General features: G+C 39.2%; 2 protein-coding genes across 2 annotated transcripts in view; one reads left to right on the top strand and one right to left on the bottom strand.

Moving 5' to 3' along the window:
- LOC149160148 (small ribosomal subunit protein eS6-like) overlaps positions 1-14738 on the top strand; it is a 31557-nt gene extending 16819 nt beyond the window's left edge. The window contains exons 2-7 of the mRNA XM_089436639.1: positions 12281-12345; positions 13328-13385; positions 13535-13643; positions 13725-13841; positions 13938-14093; positions 14218-14738. Coding sequence (XP_089292765.1) covers positions 12281-12345; positions 13328-13385; positions 13535-13643; positions 13725-13841; positions 13938-14093; positions 14218-14462 — 750 coding nt within the window. The 3' untranslated portion in view covers positions 14463-14738. The remainder of the gene's footprint in view (positions 1-12280; positions 12346-13327; positions 13386-13534; positions 13644-13724; positions 13842-13937; positions 14094-14217) is intronic.
- Positions 14739-19154: 4416 nt separating this feature from the next.
- On the bottom strand, positions 19155-20024 carry LOC149160147 (uncharacterized). Its single transcript, XM_089434520.1, has one exon. It carries the CDS (start codon positions 20022-20024, stop codon positions 19155-19157), a length of 870 nt encoding a protein of 289 aa, XP_089290646.1.
- Positions 20025-22516: the final 2492 nt, after the last annotated feature.

Below are 22516 nucleotides of genomic sequence, written 5' to 3'. Positions count from 1 at the left end.
AAAGACACATTTTTCCAAATAAATCATCTAGAAATGAAACAAAATATAGGATCAATAGGGGATGACCCTCAAACATCAAAATGAATGTAATCAAGAGTACCTTTACTACTATGGCTGCTCGCTTAAAATTTTTGTCTACATTGTTTTCAAAATATACAATATTTCCAGAAACTTAAATTCAAAGATTTCAAGTTTGGAAGTAGCTTGCAGTTTATCAATACATGTAGTCCCTCCTTGCTCATATGACCCAATTGTTGATGCCATGAACGAGTGGATTTTTCTGCCTCCTCTGATGCCACTAGTGATTCGCTGATCTGAGTGCTTCCATCTAGCTTGTAAAGGTTCCTTGTCTTGGTAGCCTTCATGACACTAAAGCACCCTTGGATACTTTTAGTGCTCTACCTTGACCTGTCCATTTATAACCTCCTCCTGAATCCATTGCTCCCAAAGAATTTAGATTTTTCTTTAATTCAAGTTCATGTCTCACATTTGTTAATGTTTTGACAATACCATCAAACATATCGATTTTGACACTCCCAACCCCAATAGTATTACAGGATAAGGACAAATTCACCATCAACAACTTATATGTTGAAAACCAATTTTATGCAAACACATGATCAAATGTGCCAGATTCTAATACCAATCTTCATAATATTTAGGAACATTAGAAATTGATAATACTTCATTGATCATACTTGAACTCGATTCAATTGGATTTGCCTCTTTTTTTGTATCTTCCTTGGATTCCTGCCTTTTTTAGCAATCTTTCTTGAGATGCCCTTATTTGTTGTAGAACCAACATCTCATTTTACTTGTCTTGCCTTTTGCTGAATTTACGTCTTAATTTGTCTCCTTTCTCTTTGGAGCAACCTCCAATCACCATTGCTTTTGGCATTGATGTTTCAATGCTTGATTCCTCCTCATATCTTCAGGCAAGAGAGGTCGAACAACAACATCAAATTCAAAAGTTTCCGTTGTGCTTAAGCTTATGGTGATTACAAAATGGTCTCATGATTCATGCAACAAACACAACAATGTAACTGCCTTATCTTCGCCATCGAGTTTGACTTTTATACTATTCAACCGACAAATAAGAGTATTAAACACATTTAGGTATCTGCAATTTTTGTACCTTCTTTCATCTTCAAGTTGTACAACTCCCTCTTTAAGTAGATCCGGTTCAACAAGGATTTCGTCATATATATAGACCTTCCAACTTGGTCCACAAGCTTGCTATTGTCAATTCTCGAATTATGTTGAATATAACATCTTCACTGAGACAATTGAATTGTATTGAGGGCTTTGGCATCTAGGTCCTCCCATTCATCATTGGTCCTATCACAGGCGTCTTGCTCTTGCTACCTAACTCCTTATGAAAACCTTGTTATACTTGTATATCCTATGTAACTTCCACAATACAAAAATTCCTTTCCAATTAAAGTTTTCAACTTTAAATTTTGTATTTGCCATTATTCTTAACACCATCTTCTTCCAAAAAAATTTAATGCTACAAATTGAAAATAACTACTTTCAAGAAAACTTGTTTAGAAACCCCATTCAAATTCTGTTCCCTTTTTCATAAAACCCCATTCAAATTCTGTTCCATGTTTCATAATCCTTGCCTCGTTTCAAAAATCCCCTTTGAAACCCTGTTATATAATTGGTTTCTTTATAGATTTGAATGTTAAAAGAAATTGAATCTATGGTAGGGTTTTCTTCACCAAAGGTTTTGTTCACATAAATTCTTTAGACAAAGTTTTTTTAACCAAGGGTTTTATTCATAGAAATTCTTTAGACAATTTCCATTCACAAGATTCTTTTCCTTCAATAAAAATCTTTACTAGGGTTTTAGGTTCTTCAAAAAATTAGATAAATACCATGAAATTAAAATATGTTGTACTCGTTTTGTAGTGAACTCGTTGTTTGGTGGCGTCTACGACTTCTCCTCTCATTTGCCATCTTGGGACTCTGTTTAGTAGTTTCTTCGTCCTAACAACTTTGAATCTTAGCTAGACTATTCTACAAAAGCAGCTAAAAAAATGCAGCCTCCTTTGTTGGACCATCACTTTTGTGCACAACTCTAAACTCTGGTGGAATGCGGCTCTACACTTTCGTATCCCAATTTCTCTCTTTGCAAAATGACGATGCGCCCTGTTTCTGTTGGCATTATGACACAGGTTTGGTGCTATGACACAGGTGTTGTCCTTGATGGCAACTCACTCAGATGACAAATCACAGTTTAGGATCACAGAATGAAGGAAAAAGAGATATATGTAGGTTCCCCTTGACCAAACCGTGTGTACACGCGTGTTCGCAGACCAAAAGACGCGTATGCATATACACACACTTTCACACAAGGAAAAGCACGTACATGTTGGAAAACTTGGTTTTAGTCTGTGGTATTTGGTCCAAGGTATTGATTCTAAGTGGTTTTGGACCATGGTATTGAGTAAGGCCTAAGACTATAAAAGGAGGAGGAGATCATTAGGCAAGTGCACTAAAGCAATTGAATATCTAATGAAGAGCAAGATCTAGAACAGTGGTCATTGGGTTATGGTGCATAGCTGAATTTGAATCAAGGAGGAACCTGAGCGCTTGAAGAAGGATAAGTTCTATTGATGGGTCAAGATCCTAAGGCTTGAAGAGAAGTATCTTCGTGTGGTTTCGATCTTTTATAATTGGCGCATGTCGTAATCTGTAAATCTGATGATCTGGGTATAACCGATGTCTGAATAGTTGTAAAGGTTAAGTCATCTTTTACAGATCTATACGTAGGTTCAGTATAGCAAAGGTGCGTATACACGTTGGTTTGACATTTCAAAACAGCGTATACGCAGGTTTGCCTTCATATAATAACGTATGAACGCAGGTTCGACACATTGAAGTAGCGTACGACTCATAAAATATGTTTTAGCTACTTCTGTTTGTTGTTGCAGTGTTCTGGGTTCTGGCTTGGGTTCTGATACTGTTATTGTAATTTGGTTACAGGATTCAGAGAAGTAATTGTTTGATTCAGTCTTGGTTGGTGCAAAGGAGATTGATTGATGCAAATATATTTGATGTTTGATTGATGGATCCAGTCTGAAAATTTATGAAGCGTGGTCCCTAGAAGAAAAGAGAAGGTTGTAGCCTTCTGTAGGTCAGTACCTACGTACTAGTACATCAACTAGTACAAGAGCCAAGGGGGTTGTAGCTCCCTTCCAGGAGAAGTTGGAGAATGAGAGAAGGTTGCAGCCTTCTGCAGGTAGAAGCTTGCGTACTGGTATAACACTGCACCAGTACATAAATATTGTAAAAAGAAGTTTCTTATTAAAAGAAGATAGAGACGAATTGCAATAGGTGGTTTTCACCCACATTGGGTTTCCACCTTATATCTTGTGTTCTTGTGTGTGATTGTCTGCTCTGTTTTTATTGTCTCTAATTACGGTTATATGGTTCTGATGCATAGATTAAAGAGCAACATCTGATAAATTAATTAAATTATTAGTCTGCAGGATATATTCTAGTTTATTTAACTACAGTGCGTATATACGCAAGTTTCATTAATTGAAGTAGCGTGTACAAATCTGATTGTGAAAAGAAATATTATTGACTTGCTAATACTGATTCACCCCCCCCCCCCAAGTATTATTTCCAACAATTGGTATCAGAGGAGGTCCTTCAGAAGAAGCTTGATTGCTTGAAGGAAGATCTATCATCATGAGTAACTACTAAAGAGAGGCATCCATTAGACCACCAATCTTTGATGGGAGCAACTAAGTCTATTGGAAGGTAAGAACCACAACCTATCTTCAATATCTTGGAATAGATGTTTGAGAAATCGTGGAAGGAGGATACACATTTCCATCAGCAATTCCTACAGATATGGTAGGTAAAAAGCAGTATGAAACAAATGCCAAGGCTGTCAATACTCTATTGGGGACTCTGTTACAATCAGAATTTGTCAAGGTTATGCAGCGCAAAACTGCCAAAGAAATATGGGACAAGATCATTCTAAGCTATAAAGGAGACGATCAGGTAAAATGTGCAAAACTACAATCTCTCAGAATTCAATATGAAACTCTCAGAATGCACAATGATGAAAGTATAGCTAATTATTTCTTATGTATAGATGAGATTGTTAATTGCATGAAAAACTTGGGTGAAGAGGTAAAAGAAGTTACTTTAGTTGAAAAGGTTTTAAGATCCTTGTCTTCTAAGTTTGAATCAAAAGTTTTTGCCATAGAAGAAAAGCGGGATCTTCAGAGTATTATTATGTCACAGCTACACGGAATCCTAACTGCTTTCAAAATGAGAAAAGGGGGTCCATCAGATATGAGAGCAGCCGCATTCAAAGCTTCATGAAGAGGAGAACTCAATGAATCAGGACATACGTCAGAAGGAGAGGAAGAATCAAACTTTGTTAAGAACCTTCAACGAGGTTCCAGAAGATTTAGAGGTAAACTACCTTTCAAATGTTTTTCTTGTGGAAGAGTCGGTCATTATGCTGCCAAATGTCCTCATAAAGTAAAGCTTGATAAAGGTAAGGAATCAACAAAATGGAATAGAAAACAAAGTGTAAATAAGAAGAGCTACTATACGCATGAAAATAGCGATGGTTTATCAAATAGTGATGAAGATGAAAATAGTAATGATTATAGACTTCTGATGGCTTTTGAAGATGATGTTTACTTGGATGCTTGAGATGAAGATGGTCTTTAACTTAAAATTTGTTTAGAAGAAAAGAATATGATTATAGATACTCTGACATTCCAACTTGCTGAAAGGGAAAAGCACAATGAAAAATTAGAATGTGAAAATGTGGGTCTAAGAAAAGATATTGAGAAAACAAAAGCTCTCAATCTCAGATTTGCTAAAGGATTAGAAACTTTAGATGAAATTATCAAAGTGCAACCTTCTCCTTTGATAAAGACAGGTCTTGGATACACTGAAAAAGCATCTCAAACACAGAATCTGTCAACTTCCAAAAGCTATCTTGATGCAGTAAGGAGAAGTGAACAGTTTGACAATTGTAAACAAAGGCATAAAGCAGATCACCAGGTAAATCGGGTTCAATCTACTTCAAGGATGAACAGAAGCTACGACCAACCACAGGTAAATCATACTCATTCGTTTCAAGAATGAATCACCAAGACAATAGATTCAATAATCGCAAGAACTACTTTAATGGCCAATGTTTTTCATGTCATAACTTTGGACACAAAGCTGCTCAATGTGTTGCTTACAAGACCATCATGACTAGAGAAGCACAAAATCAAAGGAATGTAACTGGGATCATGAAAAGGACCTACAATAACTTTTGTCCTCTTGAAAATGAAATAGAATGATCTATCTGTAACAACTTCGGTCATGTAGATTCTGAATGCAGGAGCAAGTTTCGGCAAACATCTCAGAAGGAGCAAACTTCATTGGGTCCCAAAACATGGAGAAAGAAAGAACCACAAACAGAAAGATGTGGTATAGCCTTGTATGTAGGACAAGAAAATCAATGGTATATTGATAGTGGATGCTCGAAACACATGATAGGTGATAAAGAAAAACTTCAGTCATATAGTGCCTTAGAAAAGGAAAAGAAGGTCTCATTTGGAAATGACACTCCTGCTGTCATAAAAGGTAAAGGTTCTGTTCTCTTAAAAGAAAAGGTTAAAGCTGGGAATGTTATGTATGTTGATGGTCTTAAGCATAACCTATTGAGTGTCAGTCAAATGTGTGATCAAGGAAATGAAGTAGTATTTCGATCAAATGGATGTGTTGTTCGTGAGCTTGATACAGGAGAAACAATGATCAAAGGCATAAGAACTCCAAATAATTTATACATACTCAAGGGAGGACAACAACAATGCTATCTAAGCAAAAATGATGAACACTGGCTATGGCACAGAAGATTGGGGCATCTAAGCTTCCCTCAAATAAGGAAAGCATGCAAATTCCAGGCTGTTCGTGATCTTCCTGACATCAGAATTCCAGAAAATACAATATGCAAATCATGTCAATTTGGTAAGCAAACCAGAGCACATTTCCCAGAAAAGGAAGGATCAGCTAGCAAGCCTCTTGAACTTGTTCATACTGATTTATGCGGTCCTTCAAGGAAAAAGTCACCTCGTGGAGAAGAATAATTTATATTGTTCATTGACGATTTTTCCAGAATGTGTTGGATAGGACTTCTAAAGCACAAAGATGAAGCATTTGAAAAGTTCAAAGCCTTCAAAGCTTTGGTTGAAAATGAATCAAATCGCAAAATCAAATGCCTTAGATCTGATCGAGGAGGGGAATTTACCTCAGATGAATTCTTCGACTTTTGTGAAGAACATGGAATAAGAAGTGAATTTTCCACTGTGAGGACTCTTCAGCAAAATGGAGTGGTAGAAAGGATGAACAAAACTATTCAACAAATGGTTCGTGCCATGCTAGATGAGTCTGGAACTCTTGCAACCTTCTGGGGTGAAGCTACATTTGCTACTGTCATCAACAAAACAAACGTTCGGGTAAACAGCGCTCAAACTCCTCATGAACTTTGGTATGGTAAGACTCCTACTGTAAAATACTTCAAACTTTTTAGAAGAAAATGTTACATCAAAAGGACTGATGAAAAACTTGGCAAGTTTGAACTTAGAGCAGATGAAGGCATTCTCCTTGGTTACTCTTCCCGAAGTAAAGGATACAAGTGTTATACTAAAAGACTAGGGAAAATTGTTGAAAGTATTGATGTTGTGGTTGATGAAGCAGGCGAAAATCCAAAGCAGGTAAAAACTGAAGAGTGGGAAGAAGATGAGGATTATCCTTCCACATCAAATCAAACTAATGCTGAAGAAGAAACCAATGAAGCACCAGAGGAGCAGATAACGACAGAAGAAAAGACTCCATCTAGATATGTTCAGAAAAATCATCCAGAGACTCAAATTTTGGGACAGAAAGAGGCAGGGGTGTAGACAAGAAGAACTACTACAGAAGCTTCGAGTTATCTAGCATTTCTCTCCTCTATTGAACCTCAAAATGTAAATGAAGCATGCAAAGATGAATGTTGAGTAAAGGCCATGAATGAAGAACTTGAGCAAATTGAAAATAATAATACTTGAGAATTAGTTCCTAGACTTCATGATAAGAATATCATAGGAACCAACTGGATATTAAAAACAAGCTGAATGAAAATGGAGAAGTTATTAGAAACAAGGCCAGACTTGTTTGTAAAGGGTATGCTCAACAAGAAAGTATAGACTTTGAAGAAACTTTTGCACCTGTTGCTAGACTTGAAGCCATAAGAATGTTCCTTGCTCTTTCTAGCTTTTAGAAGTCCAAAGCATATCAAATGGATGTGAAATCTGTCTTTCTTAATGGAGACCTAGAAGAAGAAGTTTATATTGAGCAACCAGACGGATTCATCCTTGGAAATGATCCAAAACTTGTATGCAGGCTCAGAAAGGCTCTCTATGGTCTAAAACAAGCTCCAAGGACCTGGTGTTATCATCTTGACAAATACCTTCATCAACAAGGTTTTTCAAAAGGATCCGCTGATAGCAATCTATATATAAAAATTGACAATGATAAATTGCTAATACTTGTTGTGTATGTTGATGATATCATTTTTGGTAGCAATGAAGAAGCCATGAGTCAAAACTTGGTAATGTAGAAAGAATTTGAAATGTCCCTGCTTGGTGAGCTCACATATTTTCTTGGTTTACAAGTTCAACAAAACAAAGATGGTATTTTTCTATCACAAACCAAGTACCTCAAGCATATCTTGAAGAAATATGGCATGGAAGATTCTAAATCAGTATGTACCCCTATGGTAAATGGATGGAGACTTAGCGCAAATGATGAATCAACAGCAGTACATCAACCAACCTACAGATCCATGATTGGTAGTCTACTCTATCTAATAGGTACCCGACCAGACATCATGCATGCAGTAGGAATAGTTGGAAGATTCCAAGCAAATCCAAAGGAATCACACCTTCAGGCAGTCAAAAGGATTTTCAAATATCTTCAAGGAACACAAAACTTTGGTTTATGGTATCCTAGGGATATAGATCTTACACTTCATGCATATACAGATGCAAATTGGGCAAGAAGCGTGGATAACAGAAAAAACACTAGTGGTGGTGCATTCTCTATGGGTTCCAGATTAGTATCTTGGTTCAGCAGGAAACAAAGTTCAATTGCATTATCTACAACTGAAGCAGAATATATGGCTGCTGCATCTTGTTGCACACAACTCCTTTGGATGATGCAAACATTGCAAGACATTCAAATCACATGTACTCCACCCATCTCCATTCTATGTGATAATACAAGTGCAATCAGTATTTCAAAGAATCCTGTTATGCATTCCAAGACCAAGCACATACTTATCAAATATCATTTTCTCCGGGAACAAGTGCTTGAACAAAAGGTCAAATTGGAGTATGTTCCCTCCAAGGAACAGGTTGCTGATATATTCACCAAACCATTGCCCATATAGACATTTGAATATCTCAGACAAAAGCTGGGAGTAGTTGATGCATCATCTTGCTGTTGAAACCTATCTGGTTCAGAGAAAAGTGGTTGTACGCGAGTTTAATGAAGCATATCCACGTACATACGCCGGTTGCCATGGATACAATCGCGTATATGTTGGTTTGAAGAAAAACAGTGGGTCGGACTCGGGATGAAAAGAGTCTGATATGGGTTTGACAAGAGACCATCTGGCACAGGTTCAGGGGGAGCATATACTTCTAATAATGCATTGTTGGCATTATCTTAGAAGATCTTGGTACAATTTCACAATTGTGTTTTGATTCAGGTGGAACAGGTGGAGAGGGAGATCATGGTTGCTGATCTGGACGGTGATTAACAGATGCTGCTGATGATAGTTGCTGATGACTATCATAGTCTTGTTTTAGATATTTTGTCTCTATGTCATGTATATCTTTTATTATCAAGGCCATGTAATGACCTATTTTGTTTCTTCACTATGCCTGGGATGGATGATGTAATGTTCTTGTCTTATCATGTATAAACCTTTGTTTGTATCACCACTTGGTTGGGTGGATGAGTCAATCTTGGTATATCCCCACTTGGTTGGGAGATGGATGTTTGTATGAGTAGTTGGTGATAGGAAGGTCATTTATGATGTGTAGAGTCATGTTCTTCTTGTAGAACATCTTTTTGCAAGCCTTGCTTACAGTCAAGGGGTGCATGAACAACACACTTCAGCATATCAAAGAATTCAGCATGTACTCAGGGGGAGCATAACCCTTTGCCCTTGATGACAAAGGGGGAGAATGACTTGGGGTTGCCATCAAGTCCAAAGGGGGAGATTGTTGGCATTATGACATAGGTGTTGTCCTTGATGGCAACTCACTCAGATGACAGATCACAGTTAAGGATCACAAAATGAAGGAAAAAGAGATATACGCAGGTTTCCCTTGACCAAACCGCGTGTACACGTGTATGCGTATACACGCACTTTCACGCAAGGAAAAGCGCATATATGTTGAAAAACTTGGTTTTAGTCCGTGGTATTTGGTCCTTGGTATTTTGACCCATGATATTGGTCCAAGGTATCTTGTCTGAAGTGTTGACCCCAGGTATTTGGTCCAAGGTATTGATTCTAAGTGGTTTTGGACCATGGTATTGAGTAAGGCCTAAGACTATAAAAGGAGGAGGATATCATTAGGCAAGTGCACTAAAGCAATTGAATATCTAATGAAGAGCAAGATCTAGAATACTGGTCATTGGGTTATGGTGCATAGCTGGATCTGAATCAAGGAGGAACCTGAGCTCTTGAAGAAGGATAAGTTCTATTGATGGGTCAAGATCTTAAGGCTTGAAGAAAAATATCTTTGTGTGGTTTTGATCTTTTGTAATTGGCGCATGTCGTAATCTGTAAATCTGATGATTTGGGTATAACCGATGTCTAAATAGTTGTAAAGGTTCAATCATCTTTTACAGATCTGTACGTAGGTTCAGTATAGCAAAGGCGCGTATACACGTTGGTTCGGCATTTCAAAACAGCGTATATGCAGGTTTGCCTTCATATAACAGCATATGAATGCAGGTTCGACACATTGAAGTAGCGTACGACTCATAAAATATGTTTTAGCTACTTCTGTTTGTTGTTGCAGTGTTCTGGGTTCTGGTACTTTTACTGTAATTTGGTTACAGGATTCAGAGAAGTAATTGTTTGATTCAGTCTTGGTTGGTGCAAAGGAGATTGATTGATGCAGATATATTTGATGTTTGATTGATGTTATTGATAGATCCAGTCTGAAAATTTATGAAACGTGGTCCTTGGAAGAAAAGAGAAGGTTGTAGCCTTCTGTAGGTCAGCACCTAGGTACTAGTACATCAGCTAGTACAAGAGCTAAGGGGGTTGTAGCTCCCTTCTAGGAGAAGCTGGAGAATGAGAGAAGGTTGTAGCCTTCTGCAGGTAGAGGCTTGTGTACTGGTATAACACTGCACCAGTAAAGAAATATTGTAAAAAGGATTTTCTTATTAAAAGAAGATAGAGACGAATTGCAGCAGGTGGTTTTCACCCACATTGGGTTTCCACCTTATATCTTGTGTTCTTGTGTGTGATTGTCTGCTCTGTTTTTACTGTACTTGATTACTGTTATATGGTTCTGATGCATAGATTAAAGATCATCATCTGATGAATTAACTAAATTATAAGTCTGCAGGACACAACTTATGTAATTTTCAATTTTTCATTTTGGTTGAAGTGTCCTTGACTTAGCTTTCCCTCTTTCTTGAGTGTGCACTCCAAGTTTTGAACTTGGCCCAGAATGTCGATTGCTTGGACTTACCTCTAGACCTTAGTCAAATATATGACTATTTTGAAGTCTGTGAGTTTTTCATTTTGGTTACCTGGGCTTAACTTTTCTAATGAAGAGAGTTTTGATAGCACTTTGGGAAATGCCTGTTTTTCATTTTGGTTAGCTGTGCTTGATTTCTCTAATAAAGAGAGTTTTGATAGGATTTGGGATAGCAATTTGAATTCTCATAATTCTGGCCCATTTTTTTTTTCAAGCCTAGCTATGGCTCAAGTAGTTGCCCTTGGCCTAACTTTCCTTCTTTCTTGAGTTTGCCCATTAAGTTTTGAACCTAGGCCAAAATGTTAGGTGCTCTTTATTTGAAAGAAAGCCTCATGAGGAAACCCATCAGCATAGACTAGTGTGCCTCACCCAAAGGGATTTGAAATAGACCTAACTTTCCCTCTTTCTTGAGTGTGTCCCCCAAGTTTTGAATTGGGCCATAATTTTGAGTGCTCTGACCTTTTTTGGTCTATGGAAAACCTCATGGAGAAATCTTAAGGGATATTTGTCAATATTCATGGATAAGATCTTTAGGAAACCTGCTGGCATAGATCATTGTCTTTGCCATAGTTCTTACTGGCATGGAACTAAGCAAATGCCCAACAACATTGTTTTTGCTTAAGTGCTTTGACTTAAATATACTTTGTGTGATTTTCACTTGAATTTTTCATTAATAGACTTGAGAAACTGACTTGAATTTTTCATTTTGGTTAATCAGCTTGATTTTTCTAAGGGTGAGAGAATGGATATGGCTTTGGGACACCATCTTGAATACATCCTTTTAATCATATGTTCTTAATTTATCTAATGAAGAGAGGTTGGATAGGACTTTTTGAAGCTGGCTAGAGTTCTTCATATTAGTTAATTGGATTAATTTCTCTAATGAAGAGAGGTTAGATGCCTTTGTGAAGTGATCTCGAATTCTTCCTTTTGGTTAATTGGGTTTAATTTCTCTAATGAAGAGGAATGCCAATACACAAAATGGTCATTACATTTGAAGGTTAATATTAAAATCAATGGATAGAGGTTTTATGTAATTCAAAAGTTGTGCAGTTCAAGGTCAGAAGGCTGAAGCTTATGTGGTGGTTTGAGAAATTCTACCACTGTTCTTATGTTTGTTATCTTGTGGATGCCAATTGCAACAGATTCATGTCTGATAATTTCTTCAGGGTTAAATCTGGATATCTGCCACATGAAATATAATGAAATGAATAACTTGAAAAGGAATGCCCACAAAATTTTGTTGAGGCTCTCCATATCTTAATCTATTATATGAATTGCAATGACGATTATTATTCTTCTAAAAAAGATTGTGCTGCTGTTGCACTTGTTGTTACCGATGTGCAGTGAAGGATCATTTTATAAAAAATATATATATATCATTTTATCAAATTATAAATGGAGCTTCGTTCAGTTTTCTACTGTTAATTGTTTATGTTCATTTATTATTGCTTTCTAATATTGCAGTTGAATTTTTGATGCAGTTCAATATTGCAAATCCCACTACAGGGTGTCAGAAGAAATTGGAAATTGATGATGATCAGAAACTGTGAGTAGCGTTTGTTATTGTCATGCCACAGTTTTATGTTTATCATGCATAGAAAGCATACAGAATATAGAAAAAACATACTGAAGTAGCCCAACAATTAACATTGGAATTAACGTTTTGAATTTCATTTTTAAGAGTGCAATTGAGACCAATTAAATTTGCATTTTGTTGGTCTGCAAGATTTGAGAGTGTATTGAAATCCTGCAAGCTTTTCTTTATATAATTTAATTTCTGTGAAAATGCCCAGCTAAACGCTGTTACGATGTATGGCCTGTCAGCAATCATGCACTAACTCAATTGGAATCCCTCATGAAGTTCCATTTATGTTTTTCAGTTTCTTAGTTCATGAAAGAACTATTCTTGTAATATGCACCAGTATCATGCCACTACACTCTGGGATTTCCCTTAGTTTGGCCTTTGTAACCAAGCTGTTTGGTTTTTTAGAATTTCCCATGCCATTTTGTTTTTTAGAATTTCCCATTGTTTGTCCAATGTTGTTGTATTCAACTCCCAGTCTTTGGTCATTGGACTTCAATTTCCCATAGTTTGCCCATATATATATATATATATTTTATTTTTTTTTTAAATTTCTATCTTTTAATGTTAATCTTTTACTTGGAATGAAACAAGGAAACCCCAGAACACTTCCCCACATTTCCTGGATGGTTGGCCCTAATTACAGGCCCCAACCCAAGGAATCCAAAGAGAGTCGAACCAGCGATCAGCGACAACTAGCAATAATATCAAAGAACTTCATGTCTGGCTCTAGACCAATTGACTCAATGAGCTAACCCCTGGGGCTAGTTTGCCCAAAATTTTATATCCAATAGCGATATTATTTCCACAAGCACATGTTAAAAAAGTTAATGTTTATCACTTGTAGCTGCTTTGTCTTTGTAGCCTTAAATTCTTTGTAATTACTTTGACTTGTAAGCCAAAATTTGGTTGGTCTGACTTAATGCTTTGTTTACTTCTTGAACAGCCGTGCATTCTATGACAAAAGACTTTCCCAGGAGGTCAATGGAGATGCCCTTGGTGACGTATGTTTATTTCCTTCCAGGCTTGTGACTTTTTCTTTATTTGTTTTCATTATTTCTGAGAGTGATTACTGGCGGTTTGTTGTTTTCATTATTTTTGAGAGTGAGTGATTACTGGCATTTTATTGTTTTTATTTTACTTTTAATTACAGGAATTCAAGGGCTATGTCTTCAAAATTATGGGAGGATGTGACAAGCAGGGATTTCCCATGAAACAAGGAGTCCTTACTCCAGGCCGAGTTAGACTCTTGTTGCACAGAGGTGCTACTAATTTAACACAGCCTTTTATTTTTAGTAATTGGGGCTCTATGTTCAATTCTTACTTACTATTGCCATGTTCAGGTACACCTTGCTTCCGGGGGTATGGCAGGCGTAAGGGAGAGCGAAGACGTAAATCAGTGAGAGGATGCATTGTGAGCCAGGATCTGTCTGTATTGAACTTAGTTATTGTGAAAAAGGGTATATGCAATGATTCTCACATGCTATGCAACATGCTTCTATCTGTTTTTCTACGGTCGGTGAAATTTTGGACTGATATTTCTGTTTTCTGGTTAGGTGAAAATGATCTTCCTGGTCTCACTGACATTGAAAGGCCGAGGATGAGGGGGCCCAAGAGGGCATCTAAGATAAGGAAGTTGTTCAACCTTTCAAAGGATGACGACGTGCGACAATATGTTAACACTTACCGTCGAACTTTTGTAACAAAATCAGGTTTGCATATCTTTTAAGACTGCTTTTCTGTTGTGCATAGATGACAGAGGTCACTGAAGGTGTGCTCACATGAATTCCTCAACTTTTTTAATGACTCGCCTGTGTGTTGGCAATGTTGTTTTAGGTAAGAAATGCAGCAAGGCACCTAAGATCCAGAGGCTGGTGACTCCCCTAACACTGCAAAGGAAGCGCAGTAGAATTGCAGAAAAGAGGAAGCGGGTTGCTAAGGCCAAGTCAGAGGCAGCTGAATACCAGAAGCTCCTTGCAACGAGGTTGAAAGAACAGCGCGACCGTAGAAGCGAGAGTTTGGCAAAGAAGAGAGCAACCCGCTTATCTTCAACTGCATCAAAACCATCTTCTACGGACTAAGCATTAATTCTGATTATAGAGGAAGATGTGTTTCTCTATGCGGAGCTGAGTTTTTTTTCCATAGTTAAGTAGTTCACTAGCTATAGTGAGAAAGTAGTTCACTCGCTATAGTGAGATAGTGAGAATGCGGATATTTGAATTATGGATGTTTGAGGAGAGTTTTTAATGATTTAGTGGTTTTGAACTTCTTTTCGAGAAGCTAGTCTCTTGTTTTCTTTGGCTAGTAGTTGGTTAGGATACTAGTCTCTTTCTGCAATAAATGCAAGATTTTGTAAACGTTATTGGAGTGCTGGGTGTGGTACTGTGGGTGTGGTTCTAAATAGTGTGTAACGTTTGGGAACTTGCGAAGTGATGTTTTGGGTAAATAATAAATATCGGTAAATTACTTCTGAGCAGAACACAAGTAGAAATTGGCAAATGATTAGATAACATCAGATAATCAGTTTGATTACTAAATTTCTCAATTGGCACGTTCTTGCTGTCGTAAATTATAATCTTAAATTAAATAAGTGTGCCTATCCTTGTAAATATTTGTGGGCTTTAGTGTCATATAAAATTACGCTTTTTTGAGTTGCACTGCGAAGTTAATTTTTGGGTAAAAAAGATTATATTAATATATAGTGTCAGTATATTAATATATTTTTTAGGCAATGTATGACAGCCCATCCTACAAAAGTAGGACTTCTCTAGCCCTTGAATTCATAACTGTTTAACGCATACCGTATCGTACGATTAAACATTTTTGGAAACCTAATTCTTATGGATTATGATTTTTGGAAACCTAATCCCATATATTTATAGTGATTAATGATATTCTTTTAAGGGATAATTCGAAGAATCATAGATGAAAGTGAATGGTAAATTGGGTCTCAAAGATCAATTAATTTAAACGTCAAAAACATTGTTTTTTTTTTGCGACAGTAACGGTTAGTTTTATTTGGGTGGCAAACAAGCTACCGCGTGCTTTTACAGTTCTGCTTTGTCAAAGACAGAGATCTGGGGAGTTCTTAATGGAGTTGGGATTGTTCGCCTCTAATTCGGAGATTTGCTAGTCCATCCGATGTTCGGGGTCAGAGAAAAGAGCTTCGTCGACTTTGACATGAGATCTCTTAGTGTTGGCTGTTGGAGTAGGAGGAACAATGCACAGTGCCAGAGGATTTCCTACGGAGCCTGATCTTGCTGTGCCAAAGAGCATCAATGCTGTTGATCTTCCTACGGATCTTGATCTTGCTGTGCCAAAGAGCATCGATGGCGTAGGAACCTGATTGACCACGCTTTGGAGAGATTGCTTCTTCAGCGGGAAGCTCTAACGCAAGTTTTGCGAAGTACAATGGATGCTGCTTTCCGGAAGTGAGAGGTTCTGTTTATGCTGAACCTAGCCTTCAGGATTGAGAATGGAGTGAGTATCAACGCTGAAACTGAGTTGCGCCCTTGAGGGTCCTTTGAGGGCTCTTAGTAAGCGGGAACTCAACAGTAAACAGAGGTCGATAACACGGTAGTTGATATCAGGCTTGAAGTCTTTGGTTTGCTTAGTTTGATTTGAGAAGAGGTCTCGAAGAACAGGAATGAGGGAGGAATAGGCAGCCCTTAGATCAAGAAGGAACGGAGGGTCGAACAGCAGGGGTATTAAGGGATGAAACAAGAAGATTCAATTAAATTGACCTAGGGATCTCCGAGAACAGAGGGAGCCCAGATTGGCCTCCATATCAGCTTGAGAATTGAGGTTCCTTAAGATATGATAGAAGGAGATTTTGTTGAATTTGGGCAGTAATAGCCTGATTTTTCTGATGATGGTGGCTGAATGAACATGATGGGAGGTCTTAGGGTGTAGCATTGCCTGGATGATAATTCTTGAATCTCCAAAGACAGAGAGAGAAATGATATTTCTGTTAATCGCCAGAGTCAGCCCCTGCCACAATGCAAGAGCCTCCGCTCTGTTGTTAGTTTCGATTCCCAGAGCCCAATGGAATCTCAGTTCTGGAGTGCCTCCAGGTCTCAATAGAACTCCACCATTGCCAGCAACCCCAGGGTTTCCTTTAGAGGCCTCGTCGAAAAATAAACAATGGTCATCCAGGGCCGATCTCCACTTAATGAACTCTAGTTCTTCCAGCCTAATCTCCCAGTTGGCATGGACGGAAACAGGAGGAATGGGGCTTTCCTTCAGATTTGGGACCAGAGCTTTGAACCATTGCTCCTCCTCTTTGACCAGACTCATTTCGTTCCTTGAGGAAGTATTGGCTTCCAAAGCCTCGCCCAACAAAGCTTTTATTTTTGAGATAACTCTTATTGCAGTGCAACTTTCTTCTCGAAAAATTCTGTTATTCCTTTCCAACCACAGTTTCCAGCAAATGAATTTAGGGATCCACATCCAACTGGTTTTAAGAAGACTTTTATTTTTAAGGCAGAAGGGAGATAAGCTGGCCCAAGTTCTGAACAGGGCAGGGATGTTATCTGGAAAATCAAGGTTAGTTGGATCTAACAGCAGAACTCCCCTCCAGATTTCTTGAGCATAGGGGCAAAGCAGCAACAGGTGACTGATAGTTTCTTCATCAGACTAGCAAAATGGACATCTGGAAGGTCCTTCCATCCCTCGTCTTCGCAAATTATCTCTGGTAAAGATGCTTTGAACGGTCCAACAGAAGAAGTCGATTTTGGGAAGAGCTGGGAAGTCCCATATAAATTTCCATTGGGCTGGATTAGGAGGAGCATATGGGACAACCATAGTTCTTTTATAACCTTCGGAAACAGTGTAATGGCCAGAGATGGATCCCCAGCCTCTTTTGTCTTTAGCAGTGGTTTTTGAAGGAGATTTACCTTGGAGCAGATCTAATAGTAATGAAGTTTCCCCCTGCAGCGTAATGGGGACCTCCCCTAGGTTCCAACCATCCCAGGTTCTATCAGGAGCTTCTTTCCATTTCGAGATATCCCACAATGTGTGCAGATTGCAAGACTGAAGCCAATCTTTGATGTTTGCAAGACCTTCCACATGGTTCATTGGTTGATCACCCAAGATCGAATCATCCCAGATTTTGATTTTCCTTCCATTACCAGGGATCCAATAAAGGTAATGGCTGAATTGCTCCCTAGCAGCATTACAAAGATTGAAGATCGGAGATCCTTTCTGAATTCTTGGAGGCTTATCCAGGCATCTCAAGTGCTGCCCTTGGAAGTATTTCTTCCAAGTGACTCTTTTACTCCAGCTAGTATTTCCAGAGACTAAATTCCACAGAATCTTGGATCCCAAAGCAAGATTTTGGGCAGCCAAGTTACGCAGATGGAGGCCTCCTTCCAGAAATGGTCTCTTGAGAGTTTCCCAGTTCACTAAATGGATCCTTCTATCATTGTTATTCCCACCTTCCCACAAAAATCTTCTCAACAGGCTGTCCAATTTACTGAGAAAGGTTTTGGGGGCAAGGAGAATAGAGTTTTGGTATAGGGGCATACTTATTAGGACCGATTTCGTTAGGGTGACTTTCCCTGCATTATTCAGCCAAGAGGCACCCCAAGCTTGGATTCTATTCTTTATCTTATCGAGCAGGGGCAGCCAGTGGACAACTTTAGGCTTAGATTTGAAGATTGGGATCTCGAGGTATTTAAATGACTCCCAGTTTCGAATTCCATCCATTTCTAAAAGTCTTGCAATATCAAACAGCTCTTTGATCGAACAGTTCCAGCGATAGATAGAGCATTTTCGATAATTGATTTTGCTGCCTGAGATCAACCTGTAAATGTCCAGCTCCCTCTTGAAATGTTTGGCAGAGATTACGCTGGCTCCTCCGAGCAACAAGGTGTCGTCGGCGAACTGGGCATGATTAATGTCTTTCACCTTGTGAGTAGTTCTGAGGCCTGGCAGAGTTTGATTTTGCTGGTTATGATCTAGTTGGAAACTAAGCACCGAGGCCTGGACAACATATAGAAGCGGAGACAAAGGACATCCTTGTCTCAGGCCCCTAGAAGCTTGGAAGAAGTCAATAGAACGACCATTGACCAAAGGCGCGATCCATGGTGAGGCAATACAGGCTTTCACCCAGTTTATGAAGTCTGTTGAGAAGCCTAGCTTCTTCATCACAACGAACAAAATTCATGTCTCACCCTATCAAATGCGTTAGCCAGATCGAGCTTAATTACCATACCTTTCTCGTTTCTTTGGCAACTAGAGTGAACTGCTTCTTGGACCAGCACAATGTTGTCCAATATCTTTCTTCCTTTTATGAATCCGCCTTGATTTTCAGGGATGATGTCTGGCAAAATGTTTTTAAGCCTGTTGGCTATTATTTTGGAGACCAACTTATAACTGGAATTGCACAAAGATATTGGCCTAAATCTGCTGAAGTCTGAGGCGCCTTTCTCTTTTGGGATCAAGGCGAGAAAGGCTGAGTTGATGCCACCGCCCAGCTTTACACAATTCTGGGATTTTCTGACCATTCTCAATAGGTCTTTTTTAATTGTTGACCAGCAAGTCAAAAGAAACCTGACAGAGAACCCATCTGGGCCTGGGGCTTTATCAGGCTCCATGCTGTTCAGAACATCCTTTAGTTCTTCCATACTAATCGGAGCTGTCAGCATGGCATTGTCCGAATCCTGGACGCATTTGGGAATTAAATCGATCGGATAGGAATGGGAGTCAATAGTTGGTTCTTCAGGAGCCGAATAAAGATCTTGATAGAAGGAATATGCAGCTCTCTTAATGCCTTAGAAATCCTTAATCACATAATTTTGGTAATGAATCTCTGAGACTGATTTGAAATTCTTTCGGGCTTCGGCTTGCTTATGAAAGAAGCTGGTGTTCTTATCTCCGGATTGCAACCAAAGATTCCTAGACTTCTGGCGCCAAAATTCTTCCTCCTCCCTGCTAGATCTATGAACCTCTTTTTGAAGCTCGACTTCTTTTAGGAGCAGGCTTTGAGAAACATGACTATGCTCCATATCTAACTGATGAGCAGCGAGCCTGTGTAGAGTTTCTTTTCTTTTGGCTGTGGGGGATTGCAGTGTTTTAGCCCAATCTTTAAGGTTTCTTTTTAGAACCCTGATTTTCTCTTCCCACACAAAGAATGGAGAACCATGGACGGCCCTGTTCCAAGATTCAGAGACCACCTCTTGAAAGCCTTCTTGCTGGATCCAAAGAGGGATGAACCGAAATGGAATGGGGCCTAGATTGCTATCCAGGGAAAGCTCGAGAAGAATGGGCTTATGATCAGAGGTGAGATTTGGAAGAATTTTAGAGGTTGCCATAAGACCGCAAGTTAGGAAAGAAGAGTGGACAAGGAATCTATCCAAACGGGCAACAATGTGGTTGGGGGCTATTCTTTTGTTGGACCAGGTGAATTTACCTGAAGAAGGTTTAATGTCCTCCAGGTCCCAGCCCAGCATTATATCTTCAACCCATTCTCTGGCAGGATCCCTGACGATGGAGCCTCCCTTTTTCTCATCAAGAGCAAGGGTGACATTCAGGTCACCTGCAATGATGATATTCTCGGGATTTTGCTCTAAAAGAAATGAATCAAGCGAGTTCCAATAGATTTTTTTCTCGCTTGGCAATATAGGAGCATAAACATTAAACATACTTGCTGACCAGAATCTTTGTGGAGAAGCTGAATGAAAAGCGAGTGGGGGCTGCTTTTTTCTTGAATAAAGTCATATATGGCGTTGTTCCAGAAGGTGGCTATTCCACCAGAGGCGCCTCTTGCACTAACCGCTCTTCCATGGCCTTTTTTCCAAAAAAACTTTACTGGATTGGAGGAGAGGAAGATCCTCCAACTTTGTCTCCTGGATGAGGAGGATTTCAGGCAAGTATATTCTCACTATATCTTTCAGGGCTTCCTCTTTCGACCTGCTACCTAAACCTCTGCAGTTCCAGGAGACGTATTTCATTATTTACTATTTTGGGGAGATGAGGCTCCTATTGGAGCCTTGTTACTCTTGCGCCCAGATCTGGTATTCATCATTGCTTTGAGAGTTTTTTGGGAACCCTGGAGGACATCTATGTAAGTTTTTTCCTCTCTCTGTTTCTTCTTGGATTTCCGCCCTCTAGTCGTCTTGATTGGGGTGACTAGCGAGTTGTCAGTTTCAGAATCTCTCTCTTCTGATTCTCCCTCAGAGTCTGAGGCTAGACTACTTCGTTGTCTTCATTTCCCCTCTGACAATCCTCAGGTGGAGGGACAGTTGGTTCAACTTCATTTACTTTCACTTGTTTCTCCTTATTTTCTGTTTCCTCTTGGGTTTCCTTGTCATCCACCTTTTCTCCAGAGGAGGATCCATCTTTAGAAGCAGCAACGACTTTTGGGTTAAAATGAGGCTTCCCCATTGGGACGAAGTTGTTCTGTCCCGGAGGCTTTGGAACAACCTTTCCCTTTCTGATTTCTTTCCATCCTTCTTCTTCAACCGTGTTCCTTGTTGGGGCTTTTGGGCAGTTTCTCTGGAAGTGTCCGTGTGCATGACAGGTTCGGCATTTGAAAGGCAACTGCTCGTAGTCCAGCTTTTGGTAGTGCTGCCATTCTCCAACTTTGAGTTTGATCGCTTCTGGTAGCCCGACTTCCAAATCGACTTCCACGCAGATTCTCGCACATGTATATTGGCCCTTGTGATCAGCGTTGTCAATGAATCGACCCAACCCATTACCAATCTTCTGCAGAGATTGATAGCTCCAACAGTGTAACGGGAGGTTAGGTAAGCGAACCTAGACCAGCGCCTCCTTGGGGACATCGACGGATGGGTCAAAGTCAGGACTCCATTTGTTGAGATACAGTCCCTGATTTCCCATAAAATATGGCCCGTTTCTGAATACCAGGTCGCGATCTTCTTTGGTGGTAAATTCAAAAATGAAATAGCCTCGTCCTACAGCATAACAAATCACATTATTTTTCAGCTGAGGTCTCCAGTTTCGCTGAATCCAATCGTCCGTGGTTTTGGTGGACAGCCAACGACCCATAAACTGCGCTACCAGGGCTCTGTCAGACAGCGCAAGAGCAATTTTAATCGGTTGTTCCTCGGGAAGTGCTATCTCTGGTATTTCCTCAAGCTTTTTTATGAATTTCGGCACCTCAGAGTCCTATTGCTTCTTCCCTTTCTGCGTTAACAGTCTTCGAAATGCATCTTCAGAGGATAATGGAGGGGTGGGAGCAGACTCCCCACCCCCAGGTCCGCTCATGGCTGCGTCCAAGAACTGTGGCAGCGGCAAACCTAATCTCGGCTCCGCGGTTCAGAGCAGAGCGCGCTAATTCTCAAAAACATTGTTTATATATATATATATCATTTTAATGAAATTCATCACATGTTTATATAAATACGTCTCCATTTTCATGTTTAATGTTTAACCGTGGCTTTCCAACGGTATCCAATTCCACATCAGTGCCTTTTTCTCCCAAACGAAAAAATAAATAGCTGGCAACGCTACTGAGGAAGCCAACTATCTCGATACTCTTTTTTGATATTCTATGTCTTGAAGGAAACCTTCTACTCCCACAGATCCTATTCCACATCAGTGCCTTTTTCTGCCAAACGAAAAAATAAATATCGGGCAACGCTACTGAGGAAGCCAACTAGCTCGATACTCTTTTTCGATATTGTCTGTCTTAACGGAAGCCTTCTACTCTCCCACGCATTCTTTGTTTCGCTTCCTCTTCACTACGGCACGATCGAGTTTTATAATGTATGCAGATAAATTTTATAATCAATGGATGAGTTTGCGGATTTTAATTGAAGATTGCCAATGTTTAAGGTTTCTACTCAAAACAAAGCTTTTTCTAGAAAGAGATTTGAGTATATGAGGATTTTTATCATCAGATATTTTTGATTTGTTTCAAAGGATCATTGATATTCGTGATAGTTCGTTTCAAAGGATAATTGATATATGTAGATTATGTTGACGAGTAGTGTAGTCAGCGTTGAGAGCAACGAGTAGTGAACAGGGAGCAATGTGAGAGCAGGGAGATTTTATGCAACAGAAGTATCGAACAATGAGCAAGGAGCAGCGATAACTTGAATAGATTTTATGCAACAGAAGTATCGAGCAACAAGCAAGGAGCAGTGATAACTTGAATATTGAGGAGCAGTGC

The sequence above is a fragment of the Pinus tabuliformis genome, chromosome 5_2 (assembly GCF_031772625.1).
Source record: "Pinus tabuliformis cultivar Carrire ecotype Pingquan chromosome 5_2, CPIR1, whole genome shotgun sequence".
Lineage (NCBI taxonomy): Eukaryota > Viridiplantae > Streptophyta > Pinopsida > Pinales > Pinaceae > Pinus > Pinus tabuliformis.
This window is presented reverse-complemented; position numbering and strand designations above follow the sequence as displayed.

What these genes read in the sequence shown, in the direction of transcription:
- LOC149160147 (XM_089434520.1), bottom strand. Translation starts at nt 20,024, where the DNA reads ATGTTTAATGTTTATGCTCCTATATTGCCAAGCGAGAAAAAAATCTAT.